At 43.4% G+C, this 20,271-nt stretch overlaps 1 protein-coding gene across 2 annotated transcripts in view; it reads right to left on the reverse strand.

Moving 5' to 3' along the window:
• Nucleotides 1-20,271, reverse strand: part of Usp42 (ubiquitin specific peptidase 42) — a 39,593-nt gene that overhangs the window by 17,004 nt on the left and 2,318 nt on the right. For both annotated transcript variants that reach the window (XM_045143132.1, XM_045143131.1), the window contains exons 2-5: nucleotides 15,264-15,525; nucleotides 7,865-8,065; nucleotides 4,005-4,115; nucleotides 400-502 (exon numbers count right to left, since the gene is read on the reverse strand). In XM_045143132.1, coding sequence (XP_044999067.1) covers nucleotides 400-502; nucleotides 4,005-4,115; nucleotides 7,865-8,065; nucleotides 15,264-15,516 — 668 coding nt within the window. In that variant the 5' untranslated portion in view covers nucleotides 15,517-15,525. The remainder of the gene's footprint in view (nucleotides 1-399; nucleotides 503-4,004; nucleotides 4,116-7,864; nucleotides 8,066-15,263; nucleotides 15,526-20,271) is intronic.

The following is a 20,271-nucleotide window of genomic DNA, read 5'->3' on the forward strand; positions in this document are numbered from 1 at the left end:
AGTTTTCCTCCTCAGACTGTGTGTTTTAGGAAGAAGTTATGGGAATTGGTAACTGAAGCAGGAGCAGACAGGGGAACACAGATTTCTGAGGTTGGAGGGCCAACAAAGGAAGCATCAGGCAAAAAGAACAGCAGCTAGATTTATATCTGCTCAGGTGTGAAGATACCTGGACATTAAATAGTAGTAAGAATGTTCATTTCCTGATATCTATAACTAAACAAACTCAAATTGTTCTAGTAAGACTATCTTCAAAATTTTTAGTCATTTTAAAATACTGCAAATCAGCTGGAGAAAAAGCAGTGCAAAGCCAAAAGATAAAGCAAACAGATCTGTGTACTTCCAAGATAAAAGGCAAGAGATGCAGAATGAAGAAAAATGCCTGACCCGTGCAGAACTTACTTATTACTCCCATTCAAGCATGCTCTCTGCATAGCATCCACAGTATACTGGAGAAATTCATGGGCATCCTCTTGGTTTCCAAATCGGAAATGCCTAGCAATACCTAGAAAAGCAAAGATAAGGTTTCATTATTATGTATTATATATATGCCAAGGCTGTAACCCACAGCTACATCTTACACTGTGTTGTCCAGAAACCCTTGAAGGGCTTGTTTCTAAGGCAGGGTCTCGTGCCCAGGTTGGCCATGGATTAACGATGCACTCCTGATTCTCCTGCCTCCACCTCCCAAGTGCTGAATTACAGGTGTGCACCACTATTCCTCCTGATAGTCTTTCATTCTCAGCCGCCACCTTTCAGACAAAAGGGTCAGAGCTTGTCATTGTGTGATGGTGTACCGAGTCACCAGTTCTTCACTTGTACGAGTATTTATCACTACTCATTAAAGTAAGGTAAAAGCTTACCACAAGCTCAGAGAGAAAAGTGCGTAAGAGAAGTATGTGCATCACTTCTTGGTCTTTTGGCTAAGACCAAGTACAGAAAACTGGATACAAGTTGGACACTTACTGTGCATGACTGTAATCTCAGTACTTGGGAGGCTGAGGCAGGAGGATTACTGTGAGTTTGAAGCTAGCCTTCAAACATGACACGATCTCAAAAATTAAATTTAAAAAAAAAATTTTAAGGGGCTGTGAGGATGGCTCAGTATCTAAAGGTGCCTATTTGCAAAGCCTGTTGGCCCAGGTTTGATTTCCCAGTACCCACATAAGCCAGATGCACAAAGTGGTGCATGCATCTGTGTTTGTCTGCAGTGAAAGAGGCTTTTGTTTGCCATTGAGCATTAATATACTCTCCTCTCTGCTCACAAAAAAACTATAAAATGGCATGCAAACTACGTAAAATCTGAAAATTAAATAAGCTACAAGTATGTACTCTTTTTCCCTTAAAATACAATCACTTTTACTTTGACAATTCCTGTTATTATGCATAATATAGTTTTCTTTCAACAAATTAAAACTATTTAAAAAGATGTGAGCCGAGTGTGATGGCATCTGCCTTTAATTCCAGCACTCAGGAGGCAGAGGTAAGAGGATCATTCAAGGCAAAGTTGAGACTACAGAGTGTGTTCCAGGTGTGCTTAGGCTAGTATGAAGCCCTACCTTGAAAAACCAGATTTGCTTATACTAAATTGAATATTGTGCTCTTATTGTAGTATCATCATTTGCTTAAAGTTTCCAAAATTGAATTGAGCTCGGTGGTACATGCCTTAAATCCCACCATTTGGGAGGCAGAGACAGAAGGATTGTATTGAGTTCAAGGCCACCCTGAATTCACATAGTGAATTCCAGGTCAGGTAAGCCTGGGCTAAAGCCAGACTCTATTTTAAAAGGGGGGGGGGGGTAGGCTGGAGAGGTGGCTTAGTGGTTAAGTGCTTGCCTGTGAAGCCTATGGACCCCGGTTTGAGACTTGAATCCCCAGGACCCATGTAAGCCAGATGAACAAGGGGGCACACACATAGCTGGAGTTCGTTTACAGTGGCTGGAGGCCCTTATGAGTCCATTCTCTCTCTCGCTCTGTTGCTCTCAAACAAATAAAAAATTAAAAAAGGTTCCAATATTGGCTTATACACTACATGTTTTATTAAAAATTTATTATTGGGCTGGAGAGATGGCTTAGCAGTTAAGCGCTTGCCTGTGAAGCCTAAGGACCCCAGTTCAAGGCTCGGTTCCCCAGGTCCCACGTTAGCCAGATACACAAGGGGGCGCACGCGTCTGGAGTTCGTTTGCAGAGGCTGGAAGCCCTGGCGTGCCCATTCTCTCTCTCTCCCTCTCTCTGTCTTTCTCTCTGTGTCTATCGCTCTCAAATAAATAAATAAAAATTAAAAAAAAAATTTATTATTGAGCTGGGCGTGGTGGCACACGCCTTTAATCCCAGCACTTGGGAGGCAGAGGTAGGAGGATCACCGAGAGTTCGAGGCCACCCTGAGACTACATAGTGAATTCCAGGTCAGCCTGAGCCAGAGTGAGACCCTACCTCGAAAAAAAAAAAAAAAAAAATTTATTATTAAAGACATGTTCATATATAATACAGTATATGCACTTGTTTTATAATACACTAAGGCTTCTTTTAAAATATATATATTTGAAAAGCCAGGCGTGGTGGCACACACCTTTAATCCCAGCACTTGGGAGGCAGAGGTAGGAGGATCGCTGTGAGTTCAAGGCCACCCTGAGACTCCATAGTGAATTCCAGGTCAGCCTTGCCTGAAGTGAAACTCTACCTCAAAAATAAATAATTAATTTATACACACACACACACACACACACACACACACACACACATATATTTGAGAGAAAGAATGAGAGCGCGAAGGCCTCTTGCCACTGAAAACAAACTCCAGATATATCTGCCACTTTGTGCATCTGGCTTTATGTAGATATTGAGAAATAATAGAACTTGGGCTGTTAGGCTTTGCATGCAAGCACCTTTAACTGCGGAGCAATCTCTCCACTGACCCCTCCCTATACACACACACACACAGGCTTTTGTTGTTGTTGTTGTTTCTGGTTTCTTGAGAAAGGGCCTTGAACTCCCCCTAAACTCTCCCTAATCCTAAAGTCCTGATCCTCCTGCCTTGAGTGTTGGGATTACAGGCTTAAGCAACCACACCTAGCTCTTTCATTCTATAATCACATAGGTCATTAAGACTAACTAGTTTAAAAGCCAAGTATGATGGTGGGAGCCTGTAGTCCTATTATGCAGGAGCTGAGGTAAGAGGATTCTAAGTTCAAGGCCAGTCTAGGCAGTATAGTGACACAAAAAAAGAGGGGGAGAGGGAAGAGGAGAGGGAGGAGGAGAGAGAGAAAAGGAAGACGGGGGGGGGGGGGGGAGGAAGGGGAAGAGAACAAAGAAGAGGGGGGAGAGGAGGGGAAGGAGGGAAGGGAGGAAGAAGAGGAGCTGGAGACAGCTCAGTGGTAAAGTGCTTGCCTTGCAAGCTTGAGAACCAGAGTATGATTTTAAGAACCCTCATAAAAATTCTGGGTGAATGTTAATAAAAATTTAAAAAAAAAAAAAAAATTCTGGGTGTAGGTGGGCGAGGTGGTACACACCTTTAATCCCAGCACTCAGGAGGCAGAGGTAGGAGGACTGCTGTGAGTTCAAGGCCACCCTGAGACTACAGAGTGAATTCCAGGTCAGCCTGGGCTAGAGTGAGACCCTACCTCAAAAACAAAACAAACAAACAAAAAATTCTGGGTATAGTCACATGTACCTGTAATGCAAGCACTGACGAGGCAAACACAGGAGGATTCTGGGGCTCGTTGGCCAGCCACTCTAACTCACCAGCCTAAATGGTAAGCTCCAGGCTGATGAGAAACCCTCTCCCCCACAAAAAAAAAAAACAAAAAAAAAACACAAAAGGTGAACAGTTTCCTGAGGACACCTGAGTTGTCCTGGAGCCTCCATATTCATGTACACACATGAACACCTCAACACATACGAACATGTGATGCACAAAAAGAAAGAGAGGAAGGAAAGGAGGGAGGGAAGATGAGTGAGGGAGAAGAGAGATATGACAACTATAAAAAAATACTTCAGTTTATACTTACGTCGCATCTCATTCATGACAAACATCGGCTTAATAACGTCCCCAGGATTGTTGAGTGCCTGGGTAATGTGCGCTTGCATGGTACACATCATACAAAATCCTTCTGCGTGGCCTGAAAGATAGATCATCCCACCCATCAGCAATATGACTAGGTGCACACAGGAAGACACAGTGTAAGAAAAGGGCGCCCTCACAGCTGCTACATGCATGCAGCCAACGTTCTACTGTCACTTAATTGTCTAAGAAACCTAATGGTAATTATGCCTTGCTGCTTTATGCTCTGGTAGAAGTGTCCCCACCCATGCTCATGCCAGAAACCACAACTAAGCAGGTCACAAACATGAAAAGAAAATGCACTGACATTAAGTAGACATAGACTAGCTAGGAAGAAGGGTATTCAGCAGTAAAGATGTGACAGCAAAGGGAGGTAAGTAGGATCAAAAATGCATTACACACATGTATAAAAATTGTCAACAAGGGCTGGAGAGATGGTTTAGCGGTTAAGCGCTTGCCTGTGAAGCCTAAGGACCCCGGTTCAAGGCTTGATTCCCCAGGACCCATGCTAGCCAGATGCACAAGGGGGCACACGCATCTGGAGTTCGTTTGCAGTGGCCCATTCTCTCCCTCTCCCTCTCCCCCTCCCCCCCCCCTTTCTCTGTCTGTCACTCTCAAATAAATAAACAAAAAAAATTTTTTAAAAATTGTCAACGAAAAGCTGGGCATGGTGACACATGCCTTTGACCCAGCACTTGGGAGGCAGAGGTAGGAGGATCATTGTGAGTTCGAGGCCACCCAAAGACTACATAGTGAATTCCAGGTCAGCCTGGGCTAGAGTGAGACCCTACCTAGAAAAGCCAAAAATCAACAATAACAAAAACACCCTGTTAATAATTTTACATATATATCCATTCTATTTTCAGGACACAAGGGGCCCGGGTTAAAAATTTACCTAAGGTCAAATATTCTTACATGGCAGACACATAAGGCTCAAGTCATACTTTTCTCAGTTTCTAGGCTTGTGCTCCTAGCTACTCACTACTGGAAAAGCAAGAATATTTTCTTTCTTTTTTAAATTTTTATTTATTTGTTTGCAAGAGAGGGAGGGAGAGAATGGGCACACCAGGGCTTCCAGCCACTGCAAATGAACTCCAGATGCACGTGCCACTTTCTGCATCTGGCGTATGTGGGTACTTAGGCTTTGCAGGCAATGCCTTGACCAGTAAGCCATCTCTCCAGCCCTTATTTAAAAAAAAAAAAAAGTTTTATTTTCATTTATTTATTTATTAGAGACAGAGAGAGGGGAAGAGAGGCAGAGTGAGAGAGAATGGGCACACCAGGGCCTCTAGCCACTGCAAACAAACTCCAGACACATTGCCACCATGTGCATCTGGCTTATGTGGGACTTGGAGAATCAAACTGGGGTCCTTAGGCTTCGCAGGCATGTGCCTCACCTGCTAAGGCATCTCTCCAGCCCCCAGCCCTTAAAAATTAAACTTTAAAAATGTAAAAAAAAAAAAAAAGATTCTTGGCTCGTGCTAGGTGCATCCAATGAGTGGAATCTCAGGATGTCCAATGCCCTGAACATCCCACAAGGCACAAGACTTCCCACCAAAGAGCAACCTAACCCAAATGCCAACAACACAGAGTCTGAGAAATGCTGGTTTGTCAACAAGCGACTCACAACTGAATGAAGCTGAAAAGACCTTGAGAGGATCCAACTATTTCCAATTAACTATGTCACACACAAAGCTAAAATATACTTAAAGGAATAAAAAATAATCTAGCGCCCAGCAAGCATAATATTCATCTATTTGGCATCTCATCAAAGTGTGTAAGAAAGTCATACAAAGACACAGGAATGACTGCCAACCAAGAAAGTGATACAGACAAGAGAATCAGAAGACAATGATATAAAAAAAAAAAAAAAAAAAAGATATTTATGGGTAAGGAGTTGAAAATCACAAAGCAAGTCAAACTGAAACATGAAACTAAACCCATGGGTTTGCCTGGAGTTGAAAGCCAGCCTGGGCAATACATGTTAAATTATCTTTTACATATCTTATACAAGAACAGGCATTTCAATATGCTTTAACTAATTTTCTGCATTATAGGCTGAAGACAGGATTCTCAAATGTTGAAGGAAAAGATCTAGATGAAGTCCAGGAGGCTGAAGAGCTGTGAGTTTAAAAAGAAACATAAGGGCTGGAGGGATGGCTTAGTGGTTAAGGCATCTGCCTGCAAAGCCAAAGGACCCAGGTTTGATTCCGCAGGACCACGTTAGCCAGATGCACAAGAGGGCACATGCATCTGGAGTTCATCTGCACTGGCTGGAGGCCCTGGTACACCCATCCTTCCTCCCTCCCTCCCTCTCTTCTTCATCTGTCAAATAAATAAATAAAATACTCAAAAACCCCCAAATAAATAATAGGAACATAAAGTGCTAGAGAGATGATTTAGAGGTACAGATGCTTGCCTGCAAAGCCAAAGGACCCAAATTCAATTCCCCAGGACCCACATAAGCCAGATGCACAAGGGGGCATATGCATCTGGAGTACTTTGCAGTGGCTGGAGGCCCTGGCAAGCCTATTCTCTCTCTCTCTTTATTCATTCATTTATTTATTTATTTATTTTAAAAGAACATAAGGAGAAGCAAGACTTAATCCTGCTTGTCCCAAGCTATTAGTCTTAGAAACCATGGCCAGTTTTTGTTTGTTTTTTATTTTTATTTATTTGAGAGCAACAGAGAAAGAGGCAGATAAAGAGACAGAATGGGCGCACCAGGGCCTCCAGCCACTGCAAACAAACTCCAGATGCATGCAACCCCCTTGTGCATCTGGCTAACGTGGGTCCTGGGGAATTGAGCTTCAAACCAGAGTCCTTAGGCTTCACAGGCAAGCATTTAACCACTAAGCCATCTCTCTAGCCCCCCCCTTTTTTTTAACTTACTTGAGAAAGAGGGGGCGGGGAATGGGCCCACCAGGGCCTCCAGCCACTGCAAACGAACTCAGATGCATGGGCCTCCTTGAGCATCTGGCCTATGTGGGTAAAAGGAAAATTGAACCTAGGTCCTTAAGGCTTTGCAGGCAAGTGCCTTAACCTCTAAGCCATCTCTCTTCAGCCCAATGGTCTGGGTTACTTTTGTTTATTTGTTTTTTTTTTTTTTTTTTTTTGAGGTAGAGTCTCACTCTAGCTCAAGCTGACCAGGAATTCACTATAGTCTCAGGGTGGCCTTGAACTCACTATGATCCTCCTACCTCTGCCTCCAGAGTGCTAGGATTAAAGGCGTGCATCACCACATCCGGCTCCAATGGTCTGTTTTTAACAAGTGTAGAAAACTAGCAGGGGAAGGCTAGATGAGGCAGGTATAGCACATGCCTATAATCCTAGCATTTGAAAAGCTGAGACAGGAACACTGCATCCATTTGGAGGACAGCCTAGGTTATATAATGAGTAACAGGCTACACAATAATAAACTACAGAGACCAAGACCCTGTCTCAACAAAACAACACAAGCAGAGGGTCCTGGAATACCCAAGCTGATAAAATAGGCTTCTTTATAAGTCAATGGGAAATGCTACTTACAAAACCTAAGCTCACATCCCGAGTCCTCCTTTGTTTCTAAACAACAAACCAACTTCTCAGTGATTATACACCTCTCCTGTACTTGTTTTTATTGTGGTGCTGAGGGTTGAACACTGGACCTTGGGTATGCTAGGAGACCACCAGACTGGCTAAGCTACAAACCCCAGCCTGTGATCCTCTAACCCTGACTTAATTCTTTACTTTCATTTCAGAGGAAACAACAACAGGCAAGTATATCATAACACTACACACATACAAACCATAGGACAGAACACTTACATGTTTTGGAGTGCTCGTGTGACAGCATGTAATTGGCGAGGGGTGGCGTGTAAGTTAAGCACTGCAAGGCTGCATTGGCAAAACAGGTATTGCCCAAATTCTGAAGTCCAGCGCCAACTCTGTGAGTCTGCTGCCACTTAAGACAGATCTTCTCTGATGGAAAAAGGACTTTTTGTGGAGGCGCAATGCCATCACCTACAACTGGAAAGCAGACAGCAAAGACTGAAAAACAAAGCCTTGGCAGAGAAGTGTTCCATCAATCCTGCAGCTGACCAAGCTCTCAGTCTCATTACATACTTGCCAGAAACACAGGGAGAAAGAAAGTTCAGAACCAAGAATGAAAGAAACTCTGAAAACTGATTTGGTTTTTCAACACATAATTGTGACGGATGAAGAGTGTGCAGGGATATAAACTAAAGGAAACTTGAAGAGACATATCCCTCAAATGCATAGTGCAAACCTCATGTAGACCAACCATTAAAAATAATTATATGAAGATCCAGGCATAGTGGCTCATGCCTTTAATCCCAGCACTAAGGAAGCAGGGGTAGGAAGATGGCTGAGAGTTCGAGGCCATGCTGAGACTACATAGTGAATTCCAGGTCAGCCTGAACCAGAGGGAGACCCTATTCGGGGGAAAAAAAAAATTACATGAGAGCTGGAGAGATGGCTTAGCGGTTAAGGCGTTTACCTACAAAGCCAAAGAATCCCAGTTCGACTCTCCAGGACCCATGGTAAGCCAGGTGGCACAAGGTAGCACATGCATCTGGAGTTCGTCTGCAGTGGCTGGAAGTCCTGGCACATCCATATTCATTCTCTCTTTCTCTCTCTGCCTTTCTCAAATAAGTGAATAAAATATATTAAAAAATAACAATTTGCCAGGCGTGGTGGCACACGCCTTTAATCCCAGCACTCAAGAGGCAGAGGTAGGAGGATCGCCATGAATCCAAGGCCACCCTGAGACTACAGAGTTAATTCCAGGTCAGCCTGGACCAGTGTGAGACCCTACCTCGAAAAACCAAAAAATAAATAAATAAATAAATAACAATTTCATTAGCCGGACATGTGGCACACACCTTTAATACCAGCACACAGGAGGCAGAGGTAGGAGGATTGCTGTGAGTTCAAGGCTACCCTGAGACTACATAGTGAATTCCAGGTCAGCCTGAGCTAGAGTGAGACCTTACCCCAAAAAACTAAAAATAAAAATAGGGCTGGAGAGATGGCTTAGCGGTTAAGCACTTGCCTGTGAAGCCTATGGACCCCGGTTCGAGGCTCGGTTCCCCAGGTCCCACGTTAGCCAGATGCACAAGGGGGCACATGCATCTGGAGTTCATTTGCAGTGGCTGGAAGCCCTGGCGTGCCCATTCTCTCTCTCTCTCTCTCTCCCTCTATCTGTCTTTCTCTCTGTCTCTGTCGCTCTCAAATAAATAAATTTAAAAAATATTTAAAAAAATATTAAAAAAAAAAAATAGGGCTGGAGAGATGGCTTAGCAGTTAAGGCATTTGCCTGCAAAGCCAAAAGACCCAGGTTCAATTCCCCAGAACCTATGTAAGCCAGATGCACAAAGGGGTACATGTGTCTGGAGTTTGTTCACCACTGCTGAAGACCCTGGTGTGCCCATTCTCACTCTCCTCCTTCTTCCTCTGTCTCTAATAAATAAAAAACAGAAAAAAAATGAATAGATAAAAATAAATGACTAGATTTTTTTGTTTGTTTTGTTTTCTGAGGTTAGGTCTCACTCTAGCTCAGGCTGACCTGGAATTCACTATGGAGTCTCAGAGTGGCCTCCAACTCACAGCGATCCTCCTACCTCTGCCTCCCTGGCTGGATTTTTAATAGAAAGTTTTTTTCTGTGTGTGGATATGTGTGTTCACATGGGGGGAAGCACATGTCCCATGGCCCATGTTTGGTGGTAGGAGGAAAACTTTTGGGTGTTGGTATTTGTCTTCTACCTCACTTGAGGCAAGGTCTCTTGTTCACTGTTTGCCAGGCTAGTTTACCCACGAGCTTCCACAAGGATTTTCTGTCTCTACTTCCCTTCTCACTACACACTGCTGGGATTAGACTAATACTGCAGCATCTGCTGTATGTGGGTTCCAGGAACCTGAACTCAAGTCCTCACAATTGCTTGGCAAACCTTTATCCACTGAGTTATTACCTCCCCAGCCCCTCAAGACACTTGTGTGTGTGAGTCTACAGATGTGCTCAACCATGGCACAAGTGCAGTCAGGGAACAAGCTCAGATGTTGATGCAGGCCCTCCACTTTGACTGAGGCTGGGTCTCTCATTGTTCACTACTGCATTTGCTGGGCTAGCTGCCACAAGCTTCCATATTCTCTTGACTCTACTCCCACCCCAAAGTAAGCTCAATGAAATTACAGATGCCTGCTATGGCATCCGTACATGGCTTCTGGGACTCCAAACTCAAGTACTCATGCTTGCACAGCAAGCTTTTTATCCATTAAGCCATCTTCCCAGTCCTTTAAAGACATACTTTTAAAAAACTTTTTTTTTTCTTTGATTTTTTGAGGTAGGGTCTCACTCTAGCCCAGGCTGACCTGGAATTCACTATGTAGTTGCAGGGTGGCATTGAACTCACAGGGATCCTATCTCTGCCTCCTAAGTGCAAGGATTAAAGACATACACCAACAAGCCCAGCTAAAAAAACTTTAAAATATTTTATTTTTTGCTGGGCATGGTGGCACACACCTTTAATCCCAGCACTTGGGAGGCAAAGGTAGGAGGACTGCCCTGAGTTTGAGGCCATCCTGAGAATACAGAGTGAATTCCAGGTCAACCTGGGCTACAGTGAAACTTTACCTCAAAAAACAAAAACAAACAGAAATATATATATTTATTTATTTAACTTCAGAGAGAGGGGGGGGGGAGGGAGAGAGAGAGAAAAAAAAACGGGTGCACCAGGGCCTCTAACCACTGGAAAGGAACTCTAACCACTGGAAAGGAACTCAAGACACAGTGCCATCATATACAACTGGCTTATGTAGGTACTAAGGAATTGAACCTCATTCCTTAGGCTTCACAGGCAAGTACCTTAACAGCTAAACCATCTCTCCAACCCAATACAGAAACTGATCAAAAACAAAAACCAGAATGGAATTTCAAAGGGGAAAGTGTGGAGGGTGCGGAGGGAGGGAATTACCATGGCATTTTTTTTTTATAATCATGGAAAATGCTAATAAAAATTAAAAAAAAAACAGGCTAGGTGGAACTTATTTGTCTAAAGAGCTTTTTTGTTGTTGTTTGTTTATCTATTTGAGAGAGAGAGAGAATAGGCATGCCAGGGCCTCCAGCCATTGCAAATGAACTCCAGACACATGTGCCACCTTGTGCATCTGACTTAAGTGGGTTCTGGGGAACTGAGCCTTGAACCAGGGTTCTTAGGCTTCACAGACAAGCACTTAACCACTAAGCTATCTCTCCAGCCCTAAAGAGCTTTTATTCTAAATGCATGTGCATTCATGTGTATAAGCACATGTGTACCCTGTTTGTGTGTACATGTAGAGATCAGAGGAAAACCTCAGGTGCCATTTCTCAAGAATGCCATCCAACTTTTTTGAGACAAGGTTTCTAACTGACTTAGAAGTCATTAGGCTAGACTGGCTGGCCAGTGAATCCCAAGGATCCTCCTGTCCCTGCCTCTGCAGTGATGGGATTATAAGTGTGTGCAACCACACTGGGCTTTTTTACATGGATTCTGGGGATGGGACTTAGGTTCTCCTGCTTACAAGGTAAGTATTTACCTACTGAGCTATTTCCCTAACCCAAGGCATACATTTTTTTTTAATTTTTTTGTTCATTTATTTATTTATTTATTTGAGAGTGACAGAGAGAGAAAGAGGCAGATAGAGAGAGAGAGAGAATGGGCACGCCAGGGCCTCCAGCCTCTGCAAACGAACTCCAGACGCGTGCGCCCCCTTGTGCATCTGGCTAACGTGGGACCTGGAGAACCAAGCCTCGAACCGGGGTCCTTAGGCTTCATAGGCAAGCACTTAACCACTAAGCCATCTCTCCAGCCCCCAAGGCATACATTTTAAAATACTTCTGTAGCCGGGCGTGGTGGTGCATGCCTTTAATCCCAGCACTTGGGAGGTAGAGATAGGAGGATCCCCATGAGTTCGAGGCCACCCTGAGATTACAGAGTGAATTCCAGGTCACCTGGGATAGAGTGAAACCCTACCTGGGGGCGGGGGAGGGAGAGAAAATACATCTGTAGATGTTTTTAAATATTTTACTTTTATTTATTTCAGGGAGAGAGAGAATGGGCATACCAGAGCCTCCAATCACTGCAAATGAATTCCAGACACATGCGCCACCTTGTGCATCTGGTTTATGTGGGTACTAAGGCATCAAACCTGGTTCCTTTGGTTCTGCAGGCAAGTGCCTTAACTGCTAAGTGATCTCTCCAGCCCATCTTCAGATTTTTTTGTTTTTGTTTTTTTGAGGTAGGGTCACACTCTCATCCAGGCTGACCTGGAATTCACTATGTAGTCTCAGGGTGGCCTCAAACTCATGGTGATCCTCCTATCTCTGCCTTCCAAGTGCTGAGATTAAAGGTGTGTGCCACACCATGCCTGGCTCTCATCTTTAGATTTTTTCTAATAAAAAATTTATTTATTTGCAAGGACAGAGAGAAGAAAAAGAGAGAAAGAATGGGCACACCAGGGCCTCTATCCACTGCAAATGAACTCCAGATGCACTGCCGCTTTGTGCATCTTCTTTACATGGGTACTAGGGAATTAAACACAAGCTGTCAGGCTTTGCAGCCAAGTGTCTAAACTGCTGAGCCATCTCTTCAGGTCCTTAGGCTTCACAGGCAAGCACTTAACCACTAAGCCACCTCTCCAGCCCTATTCCTAGTTTTTTGAAGGATAAACTGTATCTTGGAGAGAACTGATTGGATAAGCATTACATTTTCAGCTAGCCTACAGTTAATGTCTAGCCTAAGGACCATGGTTTGAGGCTCGATTCTCCAGGACCCACATTAGCCAGATGCACAAGGGGGCGCATGCATCAGGCACACCCATTTTCTCTCTCTCTTATCTGCCTCTTTCTCTGTCACTCTCAAATAAATAAAAAATAAAATAAAATAAGCCAGGCGTGGTGGCGTACGCCTTGAATCCCAGCACTCGGGAGGCAGAGGTAGGAGGATTGCCGTGAGTTCAAGGTCACCCTGAGAACATAGATTGAATTCCAGGTCAGCCTGGGCTAGAGTGAGACCCTACCTCGAAAAATCAAAAAAAAAAAGAAATTAGGGGGCTGGAGAACTGGCTTAGTGGTTAAGGTAGGGGCCTGCAAAGCCTAAGGAGGTAAGTTCATCTCCCCAGAACCCACATAAGCCATATGCCATTGGTAACACATGCATCTGAAGTTCATTTACAGTGGCTAGAGGCCGTGATGTGCCCATTTTCTCTCTCTCTCTCTCATAAATAAAATAAAATTAGTATTATTATTCTTGTTATTTTGTTTTGGTTTTTTGAGGTATGGTCTCACTGTAGCTCAGGCTGACCTGATACTCACTATGTCGTCTCAGAGTGGCCTTGAATTCACAGCAATTCTCCTACCTCTACCTCCGGAGTGTTGGGATTAAAGACATGCATCACCACACGGCTTTAAAAATTATTTAATAAAATTATTTTTTTAAAAAAAGCATGGGTTAAAAAGATGGCTTAGTGATTAAGGTGCTTGCCTGCAAACCTAAGCTATTCTTTATACCTATGTAAGCCAGATGCAGAGTGGAACATGCATCTGGAGATGGTTTGCAGTGGCTAGAGGCCCTGGCATTCTCACTTGCACTCTCTCTTCCTCTCTCTCTGTGTCTCTGCCTCTTTCTATGCCCCAAATGAATAAATATTTTTTAAAAAGTGAAACTGTTCATATACTGAGCTGAGCATGGTGGTGGTACATGCCTTTAATCCCAGGAGGCTAAAGTAGGGGTGTGAGTTTGAGGCCAGCCTGGACCTACAGAGTCAGTTCAGGTCAGCCTGGACTAGAATGAGACCCTGCTTGGGACAGGGGGAGAACTATTCATATCCTATTAACTAAAAAGTAATCTAGCCTACTGTATTATAGCACTCCTAGGCATATATCCAAAGGAATCATCTCATTTCCTTAGAAGTACATGCTCTACCATGTTTATTACTGCTCAATTTATAATAGCTGGGAAAGGGAACCAGCCTAAATGTCCCTCAACTGATGAGTGGATAATGAAGATGTGGCACATTTATACAATGGAGTTCTACTCAGCGGGAAAGCAAAATGAAGTTATGAAATTTGCAGAAAAATGGATGGACCTGGAAGGGATTATACTAAGTGAGGTAACCCAGGCCCAGAAAGCCAAGCGCCACATGTTCTCTCTCATATGTGGATCCTAGCTACAGATGATTGGGCTTCTGCGTGAGAAGGAAAATACTTGGTAGCAGAGGCCAGTAAGTTAAAAAGGAGACATAAAGGGAAGAGAAAGGGAGGAGGATACTTAATAGGTTGATATTGTATATATGTAAGTACAATAATTGTAATGGGAAGGTAATATGATGGAGAATGGAATTTCAAAGGGGAAAGTGTGGGGGTGGGGAGGGAGGGAATTACCAGGGGATTTTTTTTTTTTTATAATCATGGAAAATGTTAATAAAAATTTAAAAATTAAAAAAAAATACATGTAAAGAAAGAAAGAATAAAGGTGTTGGTGGTATAGTGGTTAGCATAGCTGCCTTCCAAGAAAGAAAGAATAAATGCTCAGTGGAGGAAAATGAAACCCATCACATACTGCTGGTCATTCAGAGAAGGCTTATCTCTTGCAAAACAAGCTCCTTTCTGAAGCTACCACCTCTATGATGGCACTGCCATGGGCATTCTTGGTAATCTTTCTTTTTTTTCACCCACATGCACACGTGTATGTGTATAAAGCATGTATGTGGCTTGCCCTGTGCATATGATACAAGAAATCAGGTGTCCTTCTCTTATCGCACCTATGCATATTTCCTTAAGACGAGGGTCCCTCTTCAACTTGGAGCTGCTGACCATAATCAAGCCTCAGAAATAAGCCCCAGCAGTTGCCCGTCTCTGCCCACTGTGGACAGGAGTTACAGCTTCTGATGTGGATTCTGGGGAGTTGGACTTGGTGATATCCAGCCTGAGAGGGAGACCCTCATGTTTACGTGGCTTTTTGGTTTTTTATCTTTTGGTTTCTCAAGGCAGGCTCCAGCCCAGGCTGACCTGGAATTCACTATGTAGTCTCAGGCTGGCCTCAAACTCATGGAAGTTCTCCTACCTCTGCCTCCCACGTGCTGGGATTAAACATATGTGCCACTATGCCCGGCTTTTGTGTGGCACTCTTAATTGCTGAGCTATCTCCCCAGCCCCAATAATTCTTTTTACCTTGATCCTTTTGTGGTGATGTTTTTGATTTATCAGGTACAGATGAACTGGAATAAACTACAGCACCAGGTACTGGTCCTAATGAAAGCGTGTGATTGGGAACATCACTTAATGAAGACACGGTGTTCCAGCTGGCAGGTCCTGCGTCCATGTCTCCAGATGAGACGCCCTCTGAACTGTCAGGCTGGTTCTGACAGATGGACAGGTCTGAAGGTTCAGCTTTATCAGGTTCAGGTTTGTCAACTATAGTCATTGTTCAGTTCTGCAAGACAAAACACACCTATGTTTACAGGGTCTCTAAGCAAGACAAATACACTAGTAAATCCACAGGGTCTCTGAGGAAAGACAAGTATACATTTATGTCCATGGATTTGTTAGAAAAGACAAACATTGCATGTCTACGGGGTCTTTTAGAAAAGCAATCTCCTTAGCCTAATGTTAGATCATGTACAATTTTTCTAATCATTAAAAATTATTTTCAGGGGCTGGAGAGATGGCTTAGCGGTTAAGCGCTTGCCTGTGAAGCCTAAGGACCCCGGTTCGAGGCTCGGTTCCCCAGGTCCCACGTTAGCCAGATGCACAAGGGGGCGCACGCGTCTGGAGTTCGTTTGCAGAGGCTGGAAGCCCTGGCATGCCCATTCTCTCTCTCTCCCTCTATCTGTCTTTCTCTCTGTGTCTGTCGCTCTCAACTAAATAAATAAAAAAATATTAAAAAAAAATTATTTTCAGGGGTGTGGATGTAGCTCAGTTGGTAGTATTTGCCTAGTTTGCATAAAGTCTTGAGTTTGATCCCAGTCAGTGCATAAACAGGGTGTAGTGGTGCCAACCTGTAATCTTAGCACTTGTGAGGTGGAGGCAGGAGGATCAGAAGTTAGAATTTGTCCTCTGCTATGTAGAAAGCTCAAGGTCAGCCTAGGCTACAGAAGACCATGTCTGAAAAAAAAACCTCTTATTCTTTTTTATTATTTACTTATTTTGTTTTTTTGAGGTAGGATCTCGCTCTAGTCCAGGCTGACCTGGAATTTACTATGTAGTCTCAGGGTGGCCTCCAATTCATGATGATGCACCTACCTCTTCCTCCCAAGTGCGGGATTAAAGGCGTGCACCACCACGACCCGGCAATAACCTCTCCTTCTATCCATGTGCCCAAAGCACCTTTCCACTTATAACTAGCATGAACTCAATCCTATTACATACTAAACACTCATTTTTCAACTCTACCACATAAAGCTAGGAACATACACACTTTTAACATACTTCACTCCATTTTCAACTCACAAGTAATTTCTCAGGGGAAAGTCTCAACTACATTAAGATAGTATTTAGGTTCCATTTTGAGCCTAAAATCCAAAATGCCACAGAATGAACTATAGCACGTTTATAATCATACAGTCTCACCATTGAACAAGCGTATTTTTCTGAAGAGGTTCAGTTACTTTTAAAATTAAACCTATAACTTTACTAACATTAAATTTTGAACACAAAGCCGGGCATGGTGGCACATGCCTTGAATCCCAGCACTTGGGAGGCAGAAGCAGGAGGATCACTGTGAGTTCGAGGCCACCCTGAGACTACATAGTTAACTGCAGGTCAGCTTGGGCTACAGTGAGACCCTACCTTCAAAAAAAAAAAAAAAAAAAATTAAACACAAATGTGTACTTAATTATAATTTTCTCTCTGAATCTTATTTTTCTTTTTACTTTTTTTAAATTTTTACTTCTTTAATTGAGAAAGTGGTAGAGACAGAAAGAATGGGCACACCAAAGCTTCTGGCCACTACAAACAAACTCCAGATGCATATGCCACCTTGTGCATCTAGCTTATGTGGGTCCTGGAGAAATGAACCAGGGTCCTTTGGCTTTGCAGGCAAACGCCTTAACCACTAAGCCATCTTATCCAGCCCTTATTTTTCCTTTTTTAAAAAATCATATTTTGTTTTTATTTATTTATTTGAGAGAGAGAAAGAGGCAGAGGGAGAGAGAGAATGGGTGCACCAGGGCTTCCAGCCACTGCAAACGAATGCCAGATGCATGCGCCACCTTGTGCATCTGGCTTACATGGGTACTGGGGAACTGAACGGAGGTCCTTTGGCTTTGCAGCCTTAACCACTAAACCCTCTCTCCAGTCCCCTGAATCTTATTTTTAAATCTACTAATTGAGTTATATGTCCTAGGCACTGCATTAACTGCTAAACATACATTAACATGCTTAATTTTCATAATAGTCCTTTGAAGGATGAGACAGAATCCACAATATCTACAAAACGAAACAATTATCATAACAAGAGAGCAACTAAGACTGGGGCAGATCCAACAAACCCAGCTGGACTTCCTTCTAGCTACAGCACCTAGTCAACAGAGCACTTTTAGGAATGTTCCCCAAGACAGGGAGCCCTATCTACACATACCACATCCCTGAAGAAAACCTTTCAGGAGTACCAACTACCCTCCCACAATTCTCCTGCTCAAGAACATTCCCGTTACACTGTCACCACACTGCCCACTTCTTAGTCTCTGGTCCCTATGGGCTTTTCAGAAAGCAATTCTTACTCCTTTACATCTCTCCACGTCTAGATAGTTAACACTTTTGCTCCTCAGTTTATAATTAATTTCCTGTGGGACACTTTCCTTAACAAATCCTTTCACCCCAAGATTGGATTAGAAACCCATCCTAAAAGCAACCAGCCAGAAACAAAACAAAATCAGACAGGTATGATTTCATACACCTTTAATCCCAGAACTCTCAAGAGAGAGATAGGAGGACTGCTGAGTTTGAGGCCAGCCTGAGATTACATAGTGAATTCCAGGTCAGCCTGGGCCAGAGCAAGACCCTACCTCAAAAAGACAACAAGAAGAAGAAGAAGAGTGCCCCAGCATTCTTGTTCTGGTTTCTACCACAGCAGCTACTACTACTACTTCACACGTGTCCAACAAATGAATGAATAAATTCCACAAGCAGGAAGTAACTAGCATTTGCTTTTAAAACCAGCTTGAGTGACTCATACAGCATCTCATTTAATCCTCTAAAGAACATGAAGTACCTTTAAAACTTTGTTTTAAAAATATTTAGTACTGTAGGACTGGAGAGATGGCTTAGCTTAGGTTAAGCCCTTGTCTGTGAAACCTAAGGACCCAAGTTCTAGTCTTGTTTCCTCAGGACCCATGTTAGCCACATGCACAAGGGGGCGCATGTATCTGGAGTTCGTCTGCAGTGGCTGGAGGCCCTGGCGCGCCCATTCTCTATCTGCCTCTCTCTCTATCTCTTTCTCTGTCTCTTGCTCTCGAATAAATAAATAAAATTAAAAAAAATTTTTTTAATATTCAGTACTGTAAAGTAAAAAGGGTAATAAAGTCCCCGTGTATACAGTTGCCACTTCAGTGAACAAATGTCCCATGTACATGCCGGCCACCTCCACAAACAAATATCCCATGAACACGCCTGCCACATCCATGAACAAATGTCCCATGATCACACTGGCCACCTCCATGAACAAATGTCCCATGAACATACCTGCCACCTCCATGAACAAATGTCCCATGAACATACCTGCCACCTCCATGAACAAAAGTACCCATGTACACACCTGCCACCTTCATGAACAAACGTCCCATGTACACACCTGCCACCTCCATGAATAAACGTCCCCATGAACAAGCCTACCACTTCCATGAACAAATGTCCCATGTACACACCTGCCACCTCAGTGAACAAATGTCCCATGTACACGCCTGCCATCCCCATGACCAAATGTCCCAAATACATGCTTGCCACCTCAATGAACCAACATCCCCATGTACACACATGCCACCTCAACGAACCAACATCCCCACGTACACACTTGCCACCTCAACGAACCAACATCCCCATGTACACACCTGCCACCTCAACGAAGCAACATCCCCATGTACACACCTGCCACCTCAACGAAGCAACATCCCCATGTACACACTTGCCACCTCAACGAAGCAACATCCCCATGTATACACTTGCCACCTCAACGAACCAACATCCCCATGTACACACTTGCCACCTCAATAAACAAACATTCCCATGTGCTTGTGATTCACAGGGTTGTCTTTAAAATGCTTCAATTTTCGGATTGGTGAAATGGCTTAGCAGTTAAGGCACTTGCCTACAAAGCCTAAGAACCCAGGTTTGATTCTCCAGGACCCACATTAGCCAGATGCACAAGGCGCACACATCTGGAGTTCATTTGCAGTGGCCGGAGGCCCTGGCGCGCCCATTCTCTCCCTCCCTCCCTCCCTCTCTCTCTCTGTCTGCCTCTTTCTCTCTCTCTGTCTGTTGCTTTCAAATAAAAAAAAATTTTTTTTTAAGTTTCATTTGGACTGGAGGGATGGCTTAGCACGTAAGGCGTTTGTCTGCAAAGTCAAAGGATCCAGGTTCGATTCCCCAGGACCCACATTAGCCAGATGCACAAGGAGGCACACACATCTGGAGTTCAACTGCAGTGGCTGGAGGCCCTGGCACACCCATTCCCCCTCCTCCCACCCCCTCTCTCTATCTCTGTCTCCTTCTCCGGCAAATAAGCTAATTAATTTAAAAATTTTTTTAAAACTTTTAGTTAAGGCAAGATTATCATCCAAAAAAGGAAGATGCTAAGTAGATCTTCATGAACTAAGAAAAAAATGATTTGAAGGTTTACTCTATTGAAGATACATATGCTTCATTCACTAGAAACTTGAACCTAACTGTCCAAAAAAGTCTACACATTCCTCTTCTCACAGGCAAATGGAACTATGAAAGAGTGTACAGACAGCCGAAAGAAAGTGAAGGGAGGAAATAAAAGAAGAAAGACAAAACTAAGTAATAAGAAAAGTTCAATTCACCCTTAAAGTAACATTAAACAGCAGCAAAAACTTTGATTTCTCCTGCGAGAAGCTGCTGCCCTTCTCATCCCCAAAGCAACTAACAAATGTTCAAATAAAACCATTATACCTACTCTAACAAAAGGGAGGGATGACAATTAAATAGAAAACACAATTGAAGT

Source organism: Jaculus jaculus, chromosome 2 (assembly GCF_020740685.1).
Source record: "Jaculus jaculus isolate mJacJac1 chromosome 2, mJacJac1.mat.Y.cur, whole genome shotgun sequence".
Taxonomy (NCBI): Eukaryota; Metazoa; Chordata; class Mammalia; order Rodentia; family Dipodidae; genus Jaculus; species Jaculus jaculus.